General features: G+C 49.0%; 1 protein-coding gene across 12 annotated transcripts in view; it reads left to right on the top strand.

Annotated features, from left to right (window-relative positions):
- The window catches only part of TNS3 (tensin 3), a 309,986-nt gene that overhangs the window by 70,802 nt on the left and 218,035 nt on the right, over nucleotides 1–21,149 (top strand). For 8 of the 12 annotated variants that reach the window (XM_050785529.1, XM_050785522.1, XM_050785526.1 and 5 more), the window contains one exon: nucleotides 9,438–9,475. The exons of 2 other annotated variants lie outside the window; for them this stretch is intronic. Coding sequence is in view for 4 of the 10 variants with exons in the window: in XM_050785522.1 (XP_050641479.1) it covers nucleotides 9,438–9,475 (38 nt within the window). In the remaining 6 variants the exon portion in view is untranslated. Of the gene's footprint in view, nucleotides 1–898; nucleotides 2,316–9,435; nucleotides 9,476–21,149 lie in introns of those variants that run through there. 2 more of the 12 variants (XM_050785523.1, XM_050785535.1) reach the window with 2 other exon arrangements.

Genomic DNA, 21,149 nt, shown 5'->3' with positions numbered 1-21,149 from the left:
AGGTGAGGTGGATGGTGGAGACAGCCTGCCAGTGTTCCTGCTCTTCCTCTTTCTGCTTAGAGTCATTGTGAGGAATAGCAGAGTAAATACACATGAAATACAAAGAACACTGGGGAGCTCCAGAAAGTGTTCAATGGTGTTAGTAATGATGATGGTGATGATGATGTTGTTAGTGATGGTGATGAGGGTGACAGTGGTGATGCTGATAATGATGTTGTAATTGATGGTGATGATGGTAACGATGATGGTGATGGTGGATGATGGCGTAATTGATGATGATGGTATATTAGTGACGATGGTGTTGATGGGGATGGTGATGATGATGGTGTGATGTTGGTGAAGATGGTGATGGTGATGATGATCATGATGGTGATGGTGAGTGGTGATGGTGTAATTGATGGTGATGGTGATGGTGTGGTTGATGGTAACAGTGGCACTGTGATTATGTTGACAGTGGTGATGATGGTGATGGTGACGATGCTGATGAATGGTGACAATGATGGTGATGATGATGGTGATGACAGTAATGATAGTGCTGTGACTGGTGATGGTGATAGTGGTAGTGCAGTTGATGGTGATAGTAACAATGGCAGTGGTGACGACTGTGATGATGATGTTGATTGTGATGATACTGATGGTGATGATAGATGGGGAACAGTTAGGGGCATATTCTGTGATGCAGGCCAGTCTTTTTACCATTCATTTTCTGGCTCATTCTTGGACTTTCAGGTCCTGACTTTCACATTTTAACCTCCTAGTTAAATGCAAATTGCATATGTGGTTAAGTTGGAAGAAAACACTTCATGTTTTAAAAACTGTTATATTAACGTGTAAGGGCCCTATTATCTCTACTCTTGGAACTTTAAGTAAGGGAAAGAAAAGATAGAAATGACATTGAGCAATGGGGTTAAGTGTCCAGTTGTGGTTTTTCTTATACTGCTCAAAACCTGGAACTTTAAGTAAGGGAAAGAAAAGATAGAAATGACATTGAGCAATGGGGTTAAGTGTCCAGTTGTGGTTTTTCTTATACTGCTCAAAACCTTGTTGGTGTGCCCATACCATCAGTTAGGACTCAGAGGCAACCAGTTCTCACTATATGTCACTGAGTTCCCTTGGGTGGCCTAGCATGGTCCAGTTGCCACCAATATCCCAAACTGGTTGTATTTCACAGAGGACAGAGGAAGGTGCTGTTATGGGTGAGTCTTGGCATTCTGGAATTGAGTAGATTGAGCCCCCAAAGTTACAAGTTTTGTGGGACTTGGTCCCTGGAAGAAGGTAGATCCAGGGAGGATCCAAGGTCAGACCATGCGGAAATGCTCCCCATTTGAGAGATGGTTTTCCGGAATCTAATAGTGATCTAATAGAATCAGAGAGACTAGCATGGAATGGGACAGGTTGGCACAGAATAAAGAAGTGCTGCACAAGAGAGACAGCTGTAGGGAAGGCCCAAAGGAGATGAGAGTTGAGAAAGGTAGCAAGGAGAAAGGAGAAAAGAAGCAAGGAGAAAGCTGAGAAAGGAGACCAGAGGGAAAATGGGATGAAGGGAGTTTTGTAAGAAAGGTTTGGTAATGGGTTATTCCACTTGGTTAACCCAACATTATTAAGCACCTGCTAGGAAAGAAAGATGAGAGTTTTGTGTCCTGTCTTTGAGTCCATCACAGTCAGCAATACACTAAGTGATTACAGATAAAAGTTTGGAGATAGAGACGGGCAAGTTTGTAGGTGTGTGTTTTTTAGCACTTGCTTTGGGCCAGGTGCAGTATTAGGACTCCAGGAGAACACGGTAGTTATTTAAGACTAACAAGGCAACAATGGGGTCACGGGGCCGAGCAGTGAATGTGGGCATTGGGCAGGACTTGTCTGGCGGTCCCCCGCTGTGGGTCAGTCACTCCCCTCCTGCCTCGTGGAGCCTGTTACTGGGACACAGAGAGGCTGGCAAACTTGACAGTTGAAGCGAAGAGAAGAGAAGGAGAGGGTGACTCACAGGCTTGTTTATAACTTCGTCAATATGTGTGGAGTGTTGTATAAAAGATTCTGACAACCCTGTAAGACAGTGGCCTGGATTCCCAAGGCTCGTGGAGACGTTGTGAAGAATAGCAGTTCCAAGACAACATATAAAAATGTTGGGCGTTTGCAAGCCAGACAGCTCTGGGCTGTAACTGCTGCAGCGGGAGCCAGGATTCTTAAACATGAGTCTGGAAACCTCGTCTGACAAGGGAGCTGATGTGTGATTTGCAGACTGTCAGCTGTGGAGCTGAGTGTTCAGGCAAAGCCATGAGAAGGGGCCTGCCACACACCCGCTCAGATGCCGGAGGGTAAGCTGGGCTGGAGAAGGGACAGGCTCTTCACAGGAAAATGCTTTTGGTGGAGCCTACTTTCATGGCATGTCATCGACTATCTCACTTGAGATTTTTCAGCTTTTCAGTTTTGCAAGTTGATAGATGAAAAGTGATGTCTCCTTTTTATTATGTTTTTCATTCATCTGGTGATTACATGAGATTGAACATCTAAAAAGATACAGAAAAGCTGCCTGCAGCATTTTCTGTTTACTTAGCAAAATAGCCTTTCAAATCCTTTGCTCATTGCTTATTTAAAAATTATATTATTTTAGGGTATGGTGAGGTGGCTTATGCTTATAATCCCCGTATTTTGGGAGGCCGAGGTGGGAGAATCTATTGAAACTGAGTTCGAGACCAGCCTGGGCAACAAAACAAGACCCTATTTCTACAAAAAATTTTAAAATTGGCCTGCACAGTGGCACGTGCCAGTGGTCCCAGCTACTCTAGAGGCTGAAGCAGGAGGATTGCTTGAGCCTGGGAATTTGAGGCTGCAGTGAGCTATGGTCATGCCACTGTACTCCAGCCTGGGTTACAGAGTGAGACCTCATCTCTAAAAAGAAAAAAAATAAAGAAATAACATTTTGAAAATTAAAAAATTTAAAAATCAGTTTTTTTTTTAATTTCTAAGAATTCACTACATTATGAATACTAAATCTTATATGTGATATTAGGCAGAACTTTGCCAATTTTTAATGACGTTTGTCCTCAGAAAAGGTCAGTTTCTTATCTTTCCACTTTGTACATTGCAAACATTCCAGTCAGTTGCTTATGTAAGTTTTTTCATGGCCTGTTTGTCACGCAAAAGTTGTAATGTTTGGTTTCTTCCGATCTACTCTTTTCATTTAGTTCATGCTCTTGTTCCTTGTTTTAGAATGCTTGCCCTTCTCCAAGGTCACAAAGATGTTCTCTGATATTTTATTCTAATACTGATTTCAGCTTTTCCAATTCTGAATCAGTTCTATGATTGACGCATCTAAAATTCATGGTATTTATGTTATTATTTTATGATGTTTTTCATGGAGTAACCAGTTTTCCCAGTTTTATTGTCTGGCTCCTCCTTTCTGTCTGAGTTGTGGTGTCTCTCTCCAGTGTCATGTTCTCTCCTATGGATGAGGCCACCACATATATCTGTCTTTCACAAAGTTTATTTCATGCATCACAGAGCGCTATATATCTGTTAGCCTTACCTTTTACAAGAACTTTCACATGTGAAATAGTTTGAGATCATAATTTTTCAGTAGCTACCTAATATTTTGTGTGTGTGTGTATATATATATAATTTTATCTTTTTATTGCTTAGGTAAACTTTTTTTTCATGGCAGAGAGGAATCTTGGCTATCACCCTGTTCTACTCCTAATTACAGAAGGGGAAATGGGTGCCAGAGGGGACATGACTGGCACGGATCCTTGGTGAGGGGCTGGAGTGAGCATCAGACTTTCAGCTCCTGAGGCCACTGGACATCTGCTCCTGGTCCTGGTGTGTAGCTCATGGTAGATGTTTGCTTTAGTGGGCTCACACATGTGGAGCTCCAGTTCTTGCACCAGGCACAGAAGAGCCTTTGCACACCAGCTCACTGAGTATTCCAGTCCAGCTCTGGGAGGTGGGCTCTGCGCCCGTAGAACCGGGCTGGCAGCTGGCGTCACTGCTTAACCTGCTCTGCCTCCCAGAGCTGGCAGCCTCTGCTCTGTGCTGCAGTTTGCTGTTCGTACAACGGAGCGAGAATGTGCCTTTCTTCCTGGTCCCTGTGGGGACAGGTGGAACAAGGCGTCTAAAGTACGTGGAGTTTTGTGGAAGGCACGGTGGCAGCCAATAATGGGCTGCGTGGATGGAGCCTCTCCCAGTCAGCAGGGCATGTGTCTTTTGCAGGGGGAGGTGCGGCGGCTAGTGGGCTCCCAGCAGTGTGCCTGGGCTCCAGTTCTGCACCCTGAGTTCTCCAGGTTCCTCCTATGGGTCCAGCTCTGTGCTCAGAGGGTCAAGTTCCAGAGGCTGAGGCATTTTCATTCTCTTGCTTCGTTCATAGGAGTGGGAAGGCCTTCGCCAGAAGCCCGTGGGAGAATTCACTTACCTTTCTATTGGTCAAAATTGGGTCCTTACCCCATTCTGAGAGCCTCAGGCAAGGAGAATGAACGGAGTTGCCCTCGTGCTGCGGGTCTCAGGCACCCACTGTTAGGGTCCCAGAAGACCCTAAAGGGCTCCTGTCGGTGTGGTTTGTATTCATCACGATTTATCCTATTAGAAATAGGAAACTGATGAATATCAAAAATATTTAAGTCATTTAAAAGCAACGGTAATGAACCAATTATATGTTAAAATGAACATAAGCTTAATAAAAAATGACTGTATGTTTGAAAACAACAAAGCGAGAGGAGGAGCATTGTTTTGTGATTCTGTTATGCAGCCTTAATCAAGAGGCTGGTTCCCCTGCATGTAGTCTTTCTGCAATGTTTGGTTTGAAGTGTTGAAGATAATCTAGCCCCATAAACATATCTACTTGGGAAAGGAAGCATTTTAACAGGCTTTTCAGGCCATTGTAGATATTCCATTTTGATTCTACACCAAAACTCAAGTGACAATTGCTTAAAGTTCAGTTTCACTGTGGAATCTGAAAGTGTATTGGTAGAGTTTTTCCTACTCTGTTTTATTAAAATCCACTGGCCTGTCTTGCACACTAAGTGCATCTTTTACCCAGTGTGGAACACCACGCACTGGCTATTTGGAAATTATTGGTCTACTGACAGTTACTCAGAACTTTGAAATGTTGACATATTTGTTATACAGTCTCAGGAAAATCCCCACATTTGTTAATTTTTTTTTTTTTTTTTTTGAGACGGAGTCTCGCTCTGTCGCCCAGGCTGGGGTGCAGTGGCCGGATCTCAGCTCACTGCAAGCTCCGCCTCCCGGGTTCACGCCATTCTCCTGCCTCAGCCTCCCGAGTAGCTGGGACTACAGGCGCCCGCCACCTCGCCTGGCTAGTTTTTTTGTATTTTGTAGTAGAGACGGGGTTTCACCGTGTTAGCCAGGATGGTCTCGATCTCCTGACCTCGTGATCCGCCCGTCTCGGCCTCCCAAAGTGCTGGGATTACAGGCTTGAGCCACCGCGCCCGGCATTTGTTAATATTATTGTTGATTTAACAGAAATGTCCTAGGAGTTGTTAGGCTCTGGTGATGGGTACAAGTCTTTTTTTTCTTTTTTTTGTTTTAGACAGTGTCTCACTCTGTCACCCAGGGCGCGATCTCTGCTCACTGCAACCTCTGCCTTCTGGGTTCAGGCGATTCTTGTGCCTCAGCCTCCCAAGTAGCTGGGATTACAGACATGCATCATCATGCCCAGCTAATTTTTTGTATTTTTAGTAGAGACGGGGTTTCACTGTATTGGTCAGACTGGTCTCAAACTCCTGACCTCAAGTGATCCGCCCGTCTCGGCTTCCCGAAGTGCTGAGATTACAGGCATGAGCCACCGTGCCTGGCCTGGTACAAGTCTTCTAAAATTCTAATTTTCACTTGAAATCTCAAATTTTGACATGGGTTTATGATGACAGACTCACTTCATTTTTGAGAAAATGACAAGCACTCGAGTCTGAATAACCACATTTTATCTGCTGGGAGTTCTTTCAAATAAAAATGACATTCCCTGAGAAGGTGGCTAGTTTAGCTGACAGCTCACACAAGTGCTGTTTCAAAAAGGAGATGGGTCCGTGTGGCTGAGGGTCAAAAAGAACACATACATTTTGTCTTCCGGGCCTGTGTGCTTCGGAGATGGATTTTGGTGTGAAATTCTTCCACTGTTTGGAGCCTCCCTTGTGGCCAACACCTTCACAGCCCCGAGTCCCTAAACGGTGATCAGGTAATGAGGTCTCCACAGCGCGTGGACCTACTGGCTATGGGCTTCTGAAAGCAGACCTGGAACAGGTCGGGATTGGGACACAGTTGTCCTGCCCATGAATCCTCAGTCTCATCCACAAACCCCAGTCTCACATTAGTAAACCGGGTGAAGGTAGGTAGCTTCTTTCCAGGGTGTGGTGGAAATTTGCTAATACCCATGCAGTTCAAGCTTTTAGGTGCTGAAAGTATCAGCTGCCTGTCACTCCTGTTAGTGCTGCTGTTGTGAGACCCTGGTCATACACAACAGAGACGCTGTCCTTTGATGAGCTTGCAGCCCATTGGGAGAGATGGACACAGGGAAATCATCATGATATGACAAGCCATGATGACCTGCCATGATGGGTCAGTGGCACAGAAGGGTGTGAATTCAGGCACAGAGGCAGCTGAGCTGGGCCCAGGAGGGGAGGTGGGTGCAGGATGGCGTGAATGAGGAGCTGGGGTTGGCATGGGCAAGGTTAGGGCAGACTGGGGTAGGGCAGGCAGGGGGACGTCTCCTGTGGGTGGCAGGATAGGAAGCTGGGCCTGGGCACTCTTCTATTCATACTTTGTAATATGTCAGAAAGGCAAGGAGAGTACGGCTGGATGAAAACACTGAACTTGATGTACAGATGGGCTGGAGTCCCATCTTCACGGACCATGGCTGCCGCCTTGACTGAGACATCCTTACAGTTTCTCCCCGAGAGGTGCTTGCGAGGAGCAAGTGCAGTAACATACAGGAAAGTATCTTGTATGCTGCCTGGTGCAGTGCTGACCAGAGCTGGGCCACAGATAGATTGACAGTGGACTTGCTACTCTGAGGATTACCCATGCTGCTGGCAATCGAGTATAAAGTCTTAGTCTAAACATTTGTAAAACTTTGAGGGTCATTTGTCTACATACCAGAAACAATGGCCATTCCTCTCAGGATTGCAGTCTTAGCTGATGGGCAGTTTATACGATTTCACTATGATAATTGAATTTAATGATTTTGCCCTACGATGCGGATGGCTGTCTGGTGGCCGAGGTAGGCCACCCACCATGAATGTATCATACCAGTGCCACCCTTGTACTGACCAGGGCCCTTTTTTTGTGTTGAGTTGGCATGTTGCATGACAAATGACCCCCAAAGTTAGTACCTTAGCATAGCAGTAAGAATCTGTTATCTCCCACTATGTCAATGATCAGGAATTTGGGACATAGGTGACTGGGCAGTTCTGGTTCAGGGTCTCTGGAGAGGCTGCACCATCTGAAGGCTTGGTTGGGGTTGGAGACCAGCTTCCGAGGTGGCGCACTTCTATGGCTGGGAAGCTGGGGCCAGCTGTTGGTGGGAAGTCTCAGTTCCTCTCCATGGGGGCCTCTCCCGCTTGAGTGTCCTCACAACATGGCATCTGGCTGTCCTCAGAATGAGTGATCCTGGAGACCAGGACAGAAGCCATGATGCCTTTTAGCCACAAAAGTCACACAGCATCCCCTCTGCCAGGTTGCACTGTCACACAGCCCAGCTGATTCACTGTGGGAGGGGGCTACACACCGGCATGGGGACCATGAGTTGAGGTCACCCGGGCCATCTGGAAGGCTGACTGCTGCGTGATGTCATGGTCCTGTGACATGCTGGTAGACGTGTGTGAGCAGAATTCTTTCCCTGACTCTCACTCAGCCAGAGGCCAGAGGCCTGCCCACCGCCCTTCTCCTTATCTCAGTCCTTCGTGCTGGCCTCTGCCGGGGATGGTTTCTGTCCGGACTTTTACTCTTGTGTGGAAGCCCCTTGTTTCCCAATGGCGAGTCTCTCTTGATTTGAAAATCACTGATCACCTTTGTGTGTTTTGCCCATTAGAAGGTGTAGGATAAATACATGTCTTTGGGAATAATCTCACAAACCTCAGAGGCATAGAAAGACAATTCAGCAATTCAAAAAGTAGATCATACAAAGATAACGACCTAGCTGTAACTACTGGAGTTCTAATAACTGCCAGGCAGTGGGCAAGTGACTTTATCTGTTTCGTCCTCATTCAACCCTACACAAACCTTTTTGACTTTGACACGTCGTAGAAAACAGAGTGCAGGAGGGGGAGTGAGACATTGATTAAATTCACAGGGCGTCAACACGCAGAGCTGGGATGTGGGGCCCCTCTCTCTGACTTCCGAGGCCTTGGTCTTCAGGTTCCACGCACTTCTCCCTGTGGACATTACTTTCCAGTTTCAAAGCAAGGTCCCTTGAAGGATTCCATTTGACCCATAATAGCTCCGTGGGAGGAAACAGAGACCCAGCTAGAGGGGCAGAGCCTGGATAGGAGGCTTTGGTCACTGTTCCCCAACCCAAGTGTCTTTCCCTCCTCTCACAGCTATCTCTGTGGGCTGGCAAACGTGAGGGAAGGGAGGTCATGTACCTGACGCTCCCTTGGAGCTGGCACAGGAGGCTGTGTTGGGATTATTCGGTGCTGTTGCTTCATTTCTCTTTCCCTGTCTTGCAAGGCCTGCCTGCAGCATGCCTGTGGTGGTCACGGGGAGGTTTATGCCTCATCATCACAGCTGCAGCCCCTGGGCAGGAGGGCCTGTGAAATCTGCATTGGTTCCAGCTCCGCATCGCATTGTTAGGGCCTCCGAAGGGACACAGGACTCGCTTCGTTCACACAATGACCCCTCTGGAAGGATTCTTCTGTAGGAATTTAGACATGAATTTATTCTGACAGTCAGTTCTCAGGTTGGCCGGAAGTGGAAGCAGTTCCGAAATCCAGATGCACGACTTTCTCACAAATTTAAAGGCTCTAATCCAGTCTTTCATGGACACTTTAAATTCTGATTCTTAAGGGGCATTTTCCAGTTTCTCTTCTTTTTTCAGGGATCAGCTGTAATTTCTGGGCACACACGAATGCTTTCTGCTGCTGAACTTCACTATTCTTCTTTAGGGATCCAGTTTGGCTGGATGTACATATCCCTTGAAAAACCAATCTGCTCATGACCCTGCTCCCAAGACATTCCCACCTGAGCCACCCGAGCTGTTGCTAACAGACAACAATTGTAACTTGGCTCTTGCACACCATGTCCTCACTGCCTTCTGTCCACACTGCCATGTGTCATATGTAAAAATCTCCCTCATGCCAGAGAGAGGCCACCCATGGGATCTTCAAGCTAGAGGCTTTGAAGGATTGAGAGGGTTTGGAGATTTAAGAATTCTTGCTAGAGAGACTGCTTGACACACATTCTTTCTCTCTCTCTCTCTCTTTTTTTTCTTCCAGCCTGCAAGTATTCCTGCCACAAGAAATGTGAAGCCAAGGTAAGCATTCTGTTGCTTTCCCGTGGGACTTTTTATAGCTGAGTTGGCCTTCATTGAATGATATGTGTGGGGTGGGGGGGCCTCTTTGGACTGCAGCCACGGGAAGAAAACTCTTTAGGAAAGCCAGGGCTGGGATATGGTATATACCTTTCATCTCAAGAATAAACCAAAGAGCTTTGAAATCCACAGTTTTAATCATAGAAAATAATTCTTAAGAATTTGATTTCAGATAAGAATTCAATAGTTGTCCCCTGGCCACATCAACAGCTCCTTCTCAGTGGTACACGGTACCTGGTTTCTCACTGCCTTGTCATATTGCCTCTCGGGGGAGAGAGGGCAGGAGCAGGGAGGTCCAGGGCATTCCCCTGGCCTGGGGACTTTTCTGCCTCATTATGGAGATAGTTGTTCAAGATGGATTGGGGTTTTCAGCTGCCATGGAAACCTGGGAACCCTGGAGTAAGGTTTAGTGATGTTCACTGAGGTTTGTGAGTGCCTGGAGAGGTTAAATTGCCCGATGGCCTCTGTGACCAAAGGAGGCCTGGCTATGTCCTGTAGGGCTTAGGGTTTTGGTGAGTGGGGAAGTGAGGTGGCCTGGAAGAGCCGTGTGGGAAGTGACAGACATCCCAAGGAAGAAGCATGTGGTTTTCTACCTTGTCTTGGTGCCTGAACCTTCAGATCTCCTGGGGATGGTGACTGTACTCACGGAATCCCCAGGTATGATTTGGGTCTGCAGTCGGGGTGGCAGCAGTGTTTTGCCCCATCTACTGTTTGGCCCTGCCTATGGGGGCTCCGTAGGTGTCCTGACAGGTTGTCCTCATGGCTGTAGGTCCAGGGAAGAGGAGTTTTAGAGTCTTGGGATTTTGCTACTGTTACAGACCTCATGGGTCAGCTGTTTTGATCATTTCCAGCCCTGCCTTGGGCTCCAAGTGGAAGGCTATGCTGGAAGCTGACTTCGTGTTACCATGAACTCACTGCACGTGGGTCTATTTTCCATGTGAGGACTAGGGGGGCTGGTTTCCCCGACCCTCCCGATCTCAGGCATACACAAACACACACATGCATAAATATGCACACGTGCACGCACATAAATACACATGCACCCAAACACATTTGTGCTCACACACACACATACGCATAGGCATGCACACAAATACACGCACACATACACACAAAGTTGGAAGAACTAGACTAGTATAGCCCTATTTCTTTTTTCCCAAGATACTTTTCTTTTTAAAGTCTTTGTTATGGAGAATGCTGAGCACGTGCAGGAGCAGAGAGGATGGCACAGGGGCCTTGCTGCCCACTTCCTGAACCCCAGACCAGCAGCCCCTATGACCTGGCCACACCTCCTTGCTGGCTGCCTCTTCCAGATGTCACGTGGGTGCGCTTCTCGGGCCTCCTGGGGGCTATGTGGAGCCCTTCTGCTCTTGCTTTCCATCCTGCTCTGGAGAGGGCTTCCCCTTTCCCAGAGGAGTAGGCGTTTCTTGTTCACACACTCCTAGGCATAGCTGATTTCCGACCGTGGTTTATTTGAGGTTTTTTGTCCACAGATAGGCTCCTTTCCCAGGGTACTGTGCACCTTTAGTGGTGTGGGAGCAGTGCTTCTGAATACAGTGGTGGGTGGGGAAGATAGTGCCTTTGGGGGAGTATTTCAGACGTGGAGAGGTTCCCCCTCCCCTAGGAGGACCGGGATGTGTTGTCCCTCACCCCTGTTGTGTGTTGCCTTTGTCCGCATTGCTTGCACCTTGTGTCGACTGCAGAGTAGGATGAGGGGGTGGGCTGCTTGTCCTGACTGTGTTGCGGGCCCAGACACCTCTGAGCCACAGCCGCAGAGATGAGCCTGCTGTTGTTCCTTCCATTTCTTAAATGAGGCCTGTCGCCAGCTGCTTAAGGGATTGAATTCTTTGGTTCAAAGTGTATTCCAAAATCCTTAACTATGACTGAATATGGGATTTCTAACGGCAGCAATTGGCAGTTTGCTGAGGGATGGATAAGCTCTCATTCCTATCAGATCACAGTGCAGGGAAATATATCCGTGTTCATTTTTTTGATAATACAGCTTTGAACCACAGGGGAGAAAGCCCCCGGCAATAACAAAGCACCTTCTCATTCCAAAAATATAATGCCGTCGTTGTTGGGGATATGAGGGCCATAACTCCTCAGCGGCTCCTGCAGGGCACGCGGCTAAGGGAGCGGCTCAGTCTTCCAGGAACTGAATGTGGCTGTGGCTTCTCCCACATTATTGCACTTGGGTTTTGAGTCCTTGATTACTGTGTTCACGTATATCGCCCAGTGGGCTCCTTAGACGCTGCACTCAGATTCCTCAGGCGAGTATGAAGCCTTGCTTCAGCACATACGCTTAGGTCTCGCATCAGACCCGAGACTGGATGGTAGCATGTGCTGTGTTATACCCCCTTGACGGTGTTCCCCTCTCTGTGGGAGCACTTGTGCCTGTGTCCACAGGCTCCACACACACCCTGGAGCATGTGGCTACTGTGTGGTGGTGCTAAAGGCCACAGCTGTTGATCTGCTGCTGTCAGTGACATTGTCACAGGCTCCTCCCGTCCAGGCCCTTGGAGCCTCTTCTGTGGTTCTGACGATGTGGAGGAACCATCCTGCAGAAATGGGGACCAAGACAGCAGCTGGGGGCTCAGGCAGGGAGGCAGAGCCATCGTTGGGACATTTTGAGAAGCCCCAAAAGATTGCTGTCACTCTCTTCTTGAGCCATTGGACAGTAAATCCTCTCAGGTCAGGCCATGCAGCTCAGTGGGTGGATGGAGGCAGAGACCCGGGCTTGGATCCCAGTGGGGCTTTTTGTCTCCCGAAGACTTTCTAGTCCCCCTTGCTATGGTCTTGATGTTTGTGTCTCCCCCAGATTCCTGTGCTGAAACCTGACCCCCAAGGTGATGGTAGCTGGAAGTGGAGGCCTTTGGGGAGATGATTAGGTCACGAGGGTGGAGTGTCCATGAATGCGATTAGTGCCTTTATAAAAGGGACCCCAGAGAGATCCCTTACCTCTTCTGCCATGTGCATACATGGCAAGAAGGCAACCTCTATGAACCCTGAGAAGGGCCCACACCAGACACTGAATCTGCTGGCACCTTGATCTTGGACTTCCCGGCTCTAGAACCATGAGAAGTATATTTCTGTTGTTTATAAGCCTCCCGGTATTTTGGTATAGCAGCCCACATGGACTTAGATAGGTCCTGAGCCTCACTTTCTTCCTGCAATAAACAGAACAATGACTTTCTCTTAGCTGTTGGTTACAATACTTATTTAAGTTTTAGGGAAGTCAAATAATGTATGTACAATCACTTGAAAGTTTGGGATTTCGGCTGTTTGGCTTCCTGGAATGCAGTGCTTATTCATTTAAGCCACATGAGCCGTGTGGGCATCGTGACTTGCTTTTTTCCTGGCTATCACTTGACTTACTGGCAAGAGTGAAAAAGGAAGTAGGAGAAGTGAAGCAGTTGTAGGAAAGCAGATGTTGGGGAGGGGAGAAGGGGGAGGAAAGGGTGGCAGATGGTGCCCCCGTAAAGGAAATGAAGGGGAGGTTCTGTGGAGCTTAGGCAAGCAGATGGAGGCACCGGCATCCCATCCTTGAAACCTGCAGCCTTGCATCATGGTGAGATGCCTCTTCCGCCTCTGCCCACTTGCAGATGCGTCTGCTCCTTAGAGTTGTGCTTTGTGTAGGGTATTGAGTATCATCTTGAATCATCAGAGGTGAAATGGACCTGCAGATAATTTTTTTGTAAACTTAAGACCCCACGTCGGGACCACACGCAAGAGTTAGCGAGGGGAACATGCACAGGAGTAATGTCGGGGAGACACCCTGCAGGGGGTCCTGATGCGCAGCTACCGCTTTAATCCAGGAAAAACACAGAACCTCCGGCCACCTGGGCTCCAATGCTCTCAGACCCCCTGGCTCATCCTCAGTCTTTGCAGCCTGGCTGCGAAGGTCCAGCTCACCGTTTCTGTCTCTGCACATGCCTTGGTTTGCGCCCTTCTTGGGTATAAAGTACAGGAGTGCTGGTGTTGCTGAGTCTGTAGAAGGAGAATGCAGCAAGAGGAGAGAGGTCCCAGGCTTTGTCCAGCCTCTCAGCTCCTGCAGGTGGCCTTGGCGTCTTCTTCCACTGTCCCGGTGCTCCGTCTGGGCAGTTGCCAAGCCAGGAGCCTTCCTCCGCTCTCCAGCTTGCTGGTTGAGGGAGAGAACTTTGTGATAGACTTGCTGTTCTTTTTAAGCTGAGACTACAGGAGGTCCTGGGGAAGTCAGCGGAACCCCCTGCTGCCCTCATCGCCTGCTGCCCTGGGGGCCTTTGCTGGGCTCTCCCATCAGGGATCCCCATGTCCTGGCTGCGGTTGATGTAGGAGCTTTGTCACTTCCACCAGACAGGCCCAGGGCAAAGACTTGGTCCCCTTCCATGGAAAACACGGGAACTAGAGTTTATGACTTCTTCAGAAACTGTCCCTAGACATTCATGCTGGGCGTCTACAGACACTCAGTGGCCTAACTGATAAGTTTTAACCATTAACTTATGTCTGGCAGTTAACTTTCATCTTCAGATCACTACTCTGCATGCTAAGAGCAGCAGCTGCTGTGCAGTGGGATACGGGACTGCTGGGTCCCAGGGACTGACTTGTCCAGTCCCCTCTCCCCATTGTCTGATGAAAAACCTGGAGACCCCAGGGAGATGAAACAACTTGCCTATTGTCATTTGGCTTCTGAGGCCTAGAATTCATGGGTGTTGCATTTCAAAGCTCTGATTTTTGCTGTTCCATGTGTTCTTTTTGGTGCTTTACCATCTTCACGTATCAGAAATGGAGCTGAGGTTTGTGTGGGTGACTCTAGCCCACCTTGCTCATATGCCTACAGAACCTACTATGCCTCTTGTGAACTCCAGCTCCAGGGCCAACTTCTCTAAAACATGGGTTGAGCGTCTCTCCCGCTTGGCTTGGGGCTCACTTCTCCTGGGCTGCCTCTCTGTTTCTCTCTCACGAAGTGATGCCTGAGAATTCTCTGACTCCCGCATGGCTCAGGCCTCTTCTTCCCCATGAAGGCTCTGCTCATCTTACGTCCGTGGCATCTTGTCCGAGACTCCCAGTCCTCCCACAAGACACTGAGCAGGGACAGTATCTCTCCCCAGTTCCCATAGCTCTTTGCAACCCTGCCGGGGCCTCCGCTGTTGCAGCTGTGTGTTTCTGTTTTGGACCTTCTCACCTGTGCACAAGGAGGGAGGCTGTGGGAGCCGCTGCTTTGCTGATCCTGAGCTCTCGGTTACTGCATTCTCTGAGCCTGTTTCACCTTCCATGTCCAGACCTTACCCTGTCTGTGGCCCCAGAGCCTCCACTCTCCAGCATCCCACCAGCTAGCTCCACTCAGCTCACGGCAGAGGCCTGTTTTTCCTGCCAGCACACAGGCCACAGAGGCTGCAGGCTCTCATCCCCACCTTCAGCAGGGTTGGTGCTCCCTGGGCTCTTGGTGGAGGACTGAATCTGGCGATGCTCATTGCCACAGCTTTTAAGGTTGGGGTGTCAGCTTTGACCTCCCCAAAAGGTGTAAGTAGTGGCCTTTTTTCATATGGTCTTCACTGGGAACGAATGATCTGAATTTGTTAGTAACAAGGACTAATAAATCCTCCCTGCCTCCCTCTCTCCCTCCTTCTTTTCCTTCCTTCCTTCCTTCCCTCCCTCCTTCCCTCCCTCCCTCCTTCCTTCCTTCCTCCCTTTCTTTCCTTCCTCCCTTCCTCCCTTTCTCCTTTTCTCGCTTTCTTTCTCTCTCTCTCTCTCTCTTTCTCTTTCTCTCTTTCTCTCTTTCTTTCTTCTTCCCTCCGTCACCCAGACTGGAATGCAGTGGTGTGATCTTTCACTGCAACGTCCACCTCTTGGGTTCAAGGGATTCTTCTGCCTCAGCCTCCCAAGTAGCTGGGGTTATAGGCGTGTGCCACCACGCCTGGCTATTTTTTTTTTTTTTTTTGTATTTTTAGTAGAGACGGGGTTTCACCATGTTGACCAGGCTGGTCTCAAATGCCTAACATCAAGTGATCCACTTGGCCTCCCAGAGTGCTGGGATTACAGTGTGAGCCACTGAGCCTAGCCAGGACCAATACATTTTGCATAACCAAAAGGAAAATCCCTGGCCCTGTGTGTGAAAGCTCTTTTGTTGTTTGTGAGTGTATCTCTTTCCTGCTCCTATTTGTACCCTCTACGATAGCTTCAGGAAGCATGGTTGCTCCCCCTGAACTCAGCCTCTTCATCTGAGCATAGGATTTTTAGGGGTGTCATGAGATACATCTCGCCTTGTTCATCCTGTGCAGAAGGAAGACCACTCAGTTAGCGCTGTTGAGGGATCTGCAGGACCCTGCCGAGTGCTTTAGATGTGCTCTGTCATTTACTCGTCACACTTCTCTCTGAGGAGGCTTGTTCTGCTCCCTCTTACAGGTGACAGGGCTGGGACTCAGCAGTTGCACCTCTTGCCAAAGCCTGCGATGGTCCTGCCCCAGCTCACGCGGCCAGCACGGGCTCTGCCTCTCTCTGCCATCTCAGTGAATGTTTACACGGGCGTCCCTCCTCCTCCCTCCCCACTTCTTGCTCTAAGGGCGGGGGCAGTTAATTTTTAAGCCAGCCAGCTCAGCAGACATTTCCTGAGTGTAGCTCTCGGCCGTGCACAGAGCTGGACCCAGATGCAGCCTGCTGTCTGCAGGGAGCTTCTGCCTGCAGCCCAACAGGACGAAGTGAGAGTCTGATTCTGCCAGATGATTGCAGGTCTCCACCTATGTTTGCCGTGTGTGTGTGTGTGTGTGTGTGTGTGTATGTGTGTTTGTGTGTGTGTTAATGTTTGACAGCTTTTAAAATGGTTTTTAAAATAAGATGTTATTTTTAGAGCAGTTTCAGATTTGCCGCAAAATTGAGGAGAAAGAACTGAGGGCTCACACACATGTGCTTACGTGTACACACGCATACATATTCACACACACAGACACAGACTATCCTGCTGTCAGCATCGCCGCACCAGAACAGCGCGTTTGTTAGAATTGGTGAGTCAGTATTGATGAGTCCCCAGTCTACGTTAGGGCTCACTCTCAGTGTTGTACATTCCATGGGTTTGGACAGGTGCATCATAAGTCACGTCCACCATGACAGTACCGTATGGAGTAGTTTCGCTGCCCTAGAAATCCTCTGTGCTGCGCTTCTGTCTCCTGCACCCCGACAGCCGCTGACCTTTTCACTGTCTTCATAGTGTTGCCTTTTCCAGAATGCCGTAGGGTTGGAATCATACATGTGTAGTCTTTTCAGATGGGCTTCCTTCACTTGATGATATGCATTTAAATTTCTTCCCTGTCATTTCTTGGCTTGATAGCTCATTTCTTTTCAGCTGAACAACACCCCGTCTTCTGGATGTGCCACAGTTTACCCTCCATTCACCTACTGAAGGTGGATGCTGACCGGTGGCTTCCATGTCTGTCTTCTTTTTTGCTAGTTGTCACTACTGTCAGAAGAACCATGAAGCGTCCTTAAATTCTGCTCTTTTTGAGGACACTTTTATTCCTTTTCCTGTAAGATCCCTTTTCTGATAGGCTGTCCTCACCAATCTTCTTTTGAGTCATTTTAATTAGAAAGTCACTTTACACATAACACCTTACTAGAGGCATGTTTATACCTGTGTCTCTTTTTCTACTGGGAACTATTATTCCTGACTCCCAGAGTCTGGGGAGTGGCCCCACTGTGTGGATCCCGCCAGTCAAAGCCACAGCGTGGGCTCTAGGCTCACTCTCAAAAAGTCAGCAAGCCACGTGTGGCTTTTCGTGTCAGCACAGTTACACTTTGTACAAAAGAATTAAGGTTTCTAAATCCCAAATAATCTGAGCCCCAATCGGGGGCATTGATTGTGGACTTCTAGGCCTTTCTTGGACTCGAAGGTGGACAACAGGACCAAGCCACTGTCAACTAAGGAAGTGCGTCAGCCGGGCGACGCCAGCTGCCAGCAGCTCGGGGCCTTGCTCTCTGGGGCTCTGCTGCTTGCACCGTCTCGGCATCTGCGGGGCTTTATGGTGACATTCCACAGGCTGGGAAGTCACTGGGTTCGCCATTTTACACCAGAGGAAGCAGGTCTTTGAAACTGGTGGTGACCTTTGGCCAGGCTGACGGGACCATGTTGGCTGTCTGGTTATGAGTGTAGTTCTTGCCCTGTGATGCCAGGTTTGTTTTTTAGTGCAGCATAAGTGTAAGCTTCTGTTTGTGTAGGAAGTCCTAGCCTTGCCCCAAAAAGAGGCCAAAAGAGGATTATAATCTTTTGAAACAAGATATTTGTTTTAAATAAATAATATAATTTTAAAATGTATCCTGTGTTTTCTCTGAATCACCAGTTTTCATTCCACATTGTGTTGTAACAGATAAAACAACACATACTTGGAATGAATCTGCACCTATTTGCCACATCATTTTAACTATGCGGCCTGTAACCTAATTAGCAGCTTTGCAGCCAGCATCTGTATCTGTCCCCTGGGCAGGAGGCCAGAAGGTGCAGCTGGAGGGAGAATGTGGGTCCCTGCGTCCTGCACGTGGCTCAGGCCAGGCCTGTCTGCCTTGACTCTCGGCATCTGTGAAATGAGGGTAACTTTCCATGGCACTGCAGTTACATGGGAGGGTAGGAGGCTATTGGCAAGGGCACCCCATGGCTGCAAGTGTGTTTTATTGATTAAACTAGGGCTTTTGAGGTGCCCTGGAAATCTTCTTCTGAACCCCACCTCTGTGTCTGTAGACCAGTTCTAACCTGAGAAAGAAGCTCTCCCTACAGACCCTCCATTGCTTGAGAAATAATTTGGGCAAGCGTGCTATTGGTTAAGGTTCATTCCCCACCCCCATCCCGCGGGATGTTGTTGGGTATCTGTTTACTAGGAGTCACAGGGGAGAGAAGGGACCAGCTGACCTCATGCAGCCAGGCTCTGATGACAGAGTGGGACACCCAGAGAAGATGAGGCCCCTGAATTCAAAACAGATGCCACTTTCATGGTGACAATAATGAATGTTTGAGTGACTGCCCCGACTGGGTCAGATAGACCAGGGTGGGGAGCCCAGTCCTGGAGGGAGCCCCATATAGCTCGAGGGGCGGGGGACAGAGCAGCAAGGCCAGGCATCCATGGGCACATGTCACTCCAATGTAAACAAAAACAAAAGAAAAGAGCATGCGGTGAACATTTCCTGCTCTGTGTGCGTGTGCGTGTGTGTGTGTGTGTGCGTGTGCTCCATACGTGAAGCTCTGTACTAGGCGATTACTTATTTTCTCTTGCCTGGCCTCTTTGGGAGAACAGAAGTACAAAATGGAAATTTGCATGTGTAGCTCTCAGAAGCAGCTTCCGAAACTTTGAGGACTCATAAAAGAGAAGAATGAATAACAGACCTGGGTCTGAATCCTGACTCTGCTTTGTCTTACCCATGTGACCTTAGGCTTCAGTTTCTTCCTCTATAAAACAGGAATTAACCCCAACTAAAAGGACTGTTGAGAACTGAATTCAACAGCTCCGCAAGCACAGGGCCTGGTGGCTTCTGCAGGAGTGCTCTTTTCCCTTTTTAATACCTTAATTTGCATCATTGTGTTAGATGTAGATGTCTCCAGTGTCAGTTGCTGGAAACTATTCTTTCTGCAGTTGTGGTACTGACTCTAGCAGATTTATTTCATGAAATGTTGCCTACCGCTAGCATAAATCACTATGCATTTTATTTATTAATTGTTAAATGACAAGAAAGTATATATATTTTCTAAATCTTCTTCTGAGAATGGGATCTGCTCTTTCAAGCAAATGAATTCCATTTAGTGGGCTTAATTAGTGCCTCAGACTTAGCCCGGGCCCACCTGAAAGTGGTTCCATATGGCTAAGGGCAGAGCCGTGGGCTTAATATTTTCTGACACTGGAATCCAAGTGCCTCTTGCTCGATGCTGCCTTGGTTCTGGCCAGCTCTGTGACCTTTCCCCTGACTGGCTGCCCTTCTTCCTACTCCCCCCAGCCTCCTGCATTTGCACAGGCTCACCCTGCCTTGGCTCACCCCACGGAGGACTTCCGTAGTCCTGGCCCACATTGCTGCAGCCACGATGTCCGGGCCTAGGGCAGAGCCGGGTGCTGCAGGTGTCTCTGCCTGCTTGGTCTTGGGCTTCTGATGTGATTTCCCACAAGCCCCTGACGAGCGGGTCCAGATGCCTCCCCAGCCCTCCGCCTCCTCTCTCACCTGTGCCTGGCATTCTGTACTGCGTGTGCGTGGACTCTCCCACTCAGCCTCTGTCTGCGGTGGCCACCATCGCTTTTACGCCCGCTTCTCTTGAAACAGGTTCTGGCCGGCGGCGTGCAGATGAGGGTTTATACCCTGCTGGGGGTGCAGTGGGCTGATTGGCAGCCTTTGCTGACTCCCCCGGTGAAAATACCTCCCCTCCCCCCACCTGCTTCCAAGCTACCAGCCTGACATTAATCAGCTTGAAACATTCCTGCAAATGCCCCGTTCAGCTCCAGCACCTCCTGCCCATCAGCTCTGGTCACAGGGGAAATGTCCCTTCTTCTACACATGTGGCCCCAGGCTCTCTTTCTGCTGACTCTGGCTGCCATCTGCAGTAGCCCTTGGCCCCTTTCTAGAAGACCCCAAACTCTGCATTCCCCTGTGTGAGCTCACATCCTGTTCAGTGATTTCCTTTTTCTGACGTGCTTTTCTTACTACCTATTTTTTCAGACAACCATTCAGTTTTTGAACTGCTCAGAGTCTATAATCTATGCTGCCCCCCGTTATCCCATCACCCCTCCTCCAGGCTCACTGGGGTCCTCCCCGCTCCTCAATCCAGGGCCTCTTCACCTCTGGGCTTCTGGGCTGGACGGCATCGGGGCCTCTCCCCGGCCCTGTGGCACCGTGTGCTCCTTCTGGATCACAGCTCTTCCTCTCTGACGCTGACTCTGGCTCTGCCCAGGCTAGAAATCCACTTGTTATAATGTGTGTGGTTTCCTCCACTGCTTTTCCGAGTGGTCTCCCCTTACTCTTCCCTCTGCTGAGATGGAGGAGGAAGGTGTGCTGCAGTCGGGGAGCTGTGGAACTGCCTGTTCTCTTTGAATGTTTACACACCATATGCAGTGCATCTTTTTAAAATTTCCACTATGGTCATTCTTCCACATGGATGCCACCTGCCCTGGTATCTAGCAGTGTCATCTCTGCAGAAGCTTATCTCCGGGACTTTCTGGCAGTCCTGGGCCCCGGCTCTGGCTGGGAGACTGCATTCTGGCTCTGAGTGTATGTTCCCAGTGGGATCTTGTTCCTGAGGCATTCTCTCTATGACCCATTCAAACCCAGGTCTTCCAGAGCCTGAGTTCAGGCTGGGAGAGGTGCTGGGAGCCCGCCCCTGCTGGGACATAACCATCGCTGTCAGGCTAGGAGAGACCTCTACAGGCCTTGTCCTCAAGGCGGGGGCCATGGCCCTGTGCCCACCATACTTCCAGACACCCCGCTCTGCCTTGTGTAGCCCTTCCCCCAGACACTGCCCCCTCATGTTGTCAGCGTGTGTGTTGGTGAGTCTCAGCCCCCTAGACCACACGAAAGGCGCTTAGTTGATGTGCGACACTGAAGCCTGTGCTCTCTGGCCACCGCACCAGTGTTGCTGTGCGTGTGCCTTCACGCCTCTCATTGAGACGTGGCTTCATGTTCC

Source organism: Macaca thibetana, chromosome 3, assembly GCF_024542745.1.
Source record: "Macaca thibetana thibetana isolate TM-01 chromosome 3, ASM2454274v1, whole genome shotgun sequence".
NCBI classification, from domain to species: Eukaryota; Metazoa; Chordata; class Mammalia; order Primates; family Cercopithecidae; genus Macaca; species Macaca thibetana.
Note: the sequence above shows the minus strand (reverse complement) of the source record. Positions and strands in the feature narration are given on the sequence as shown.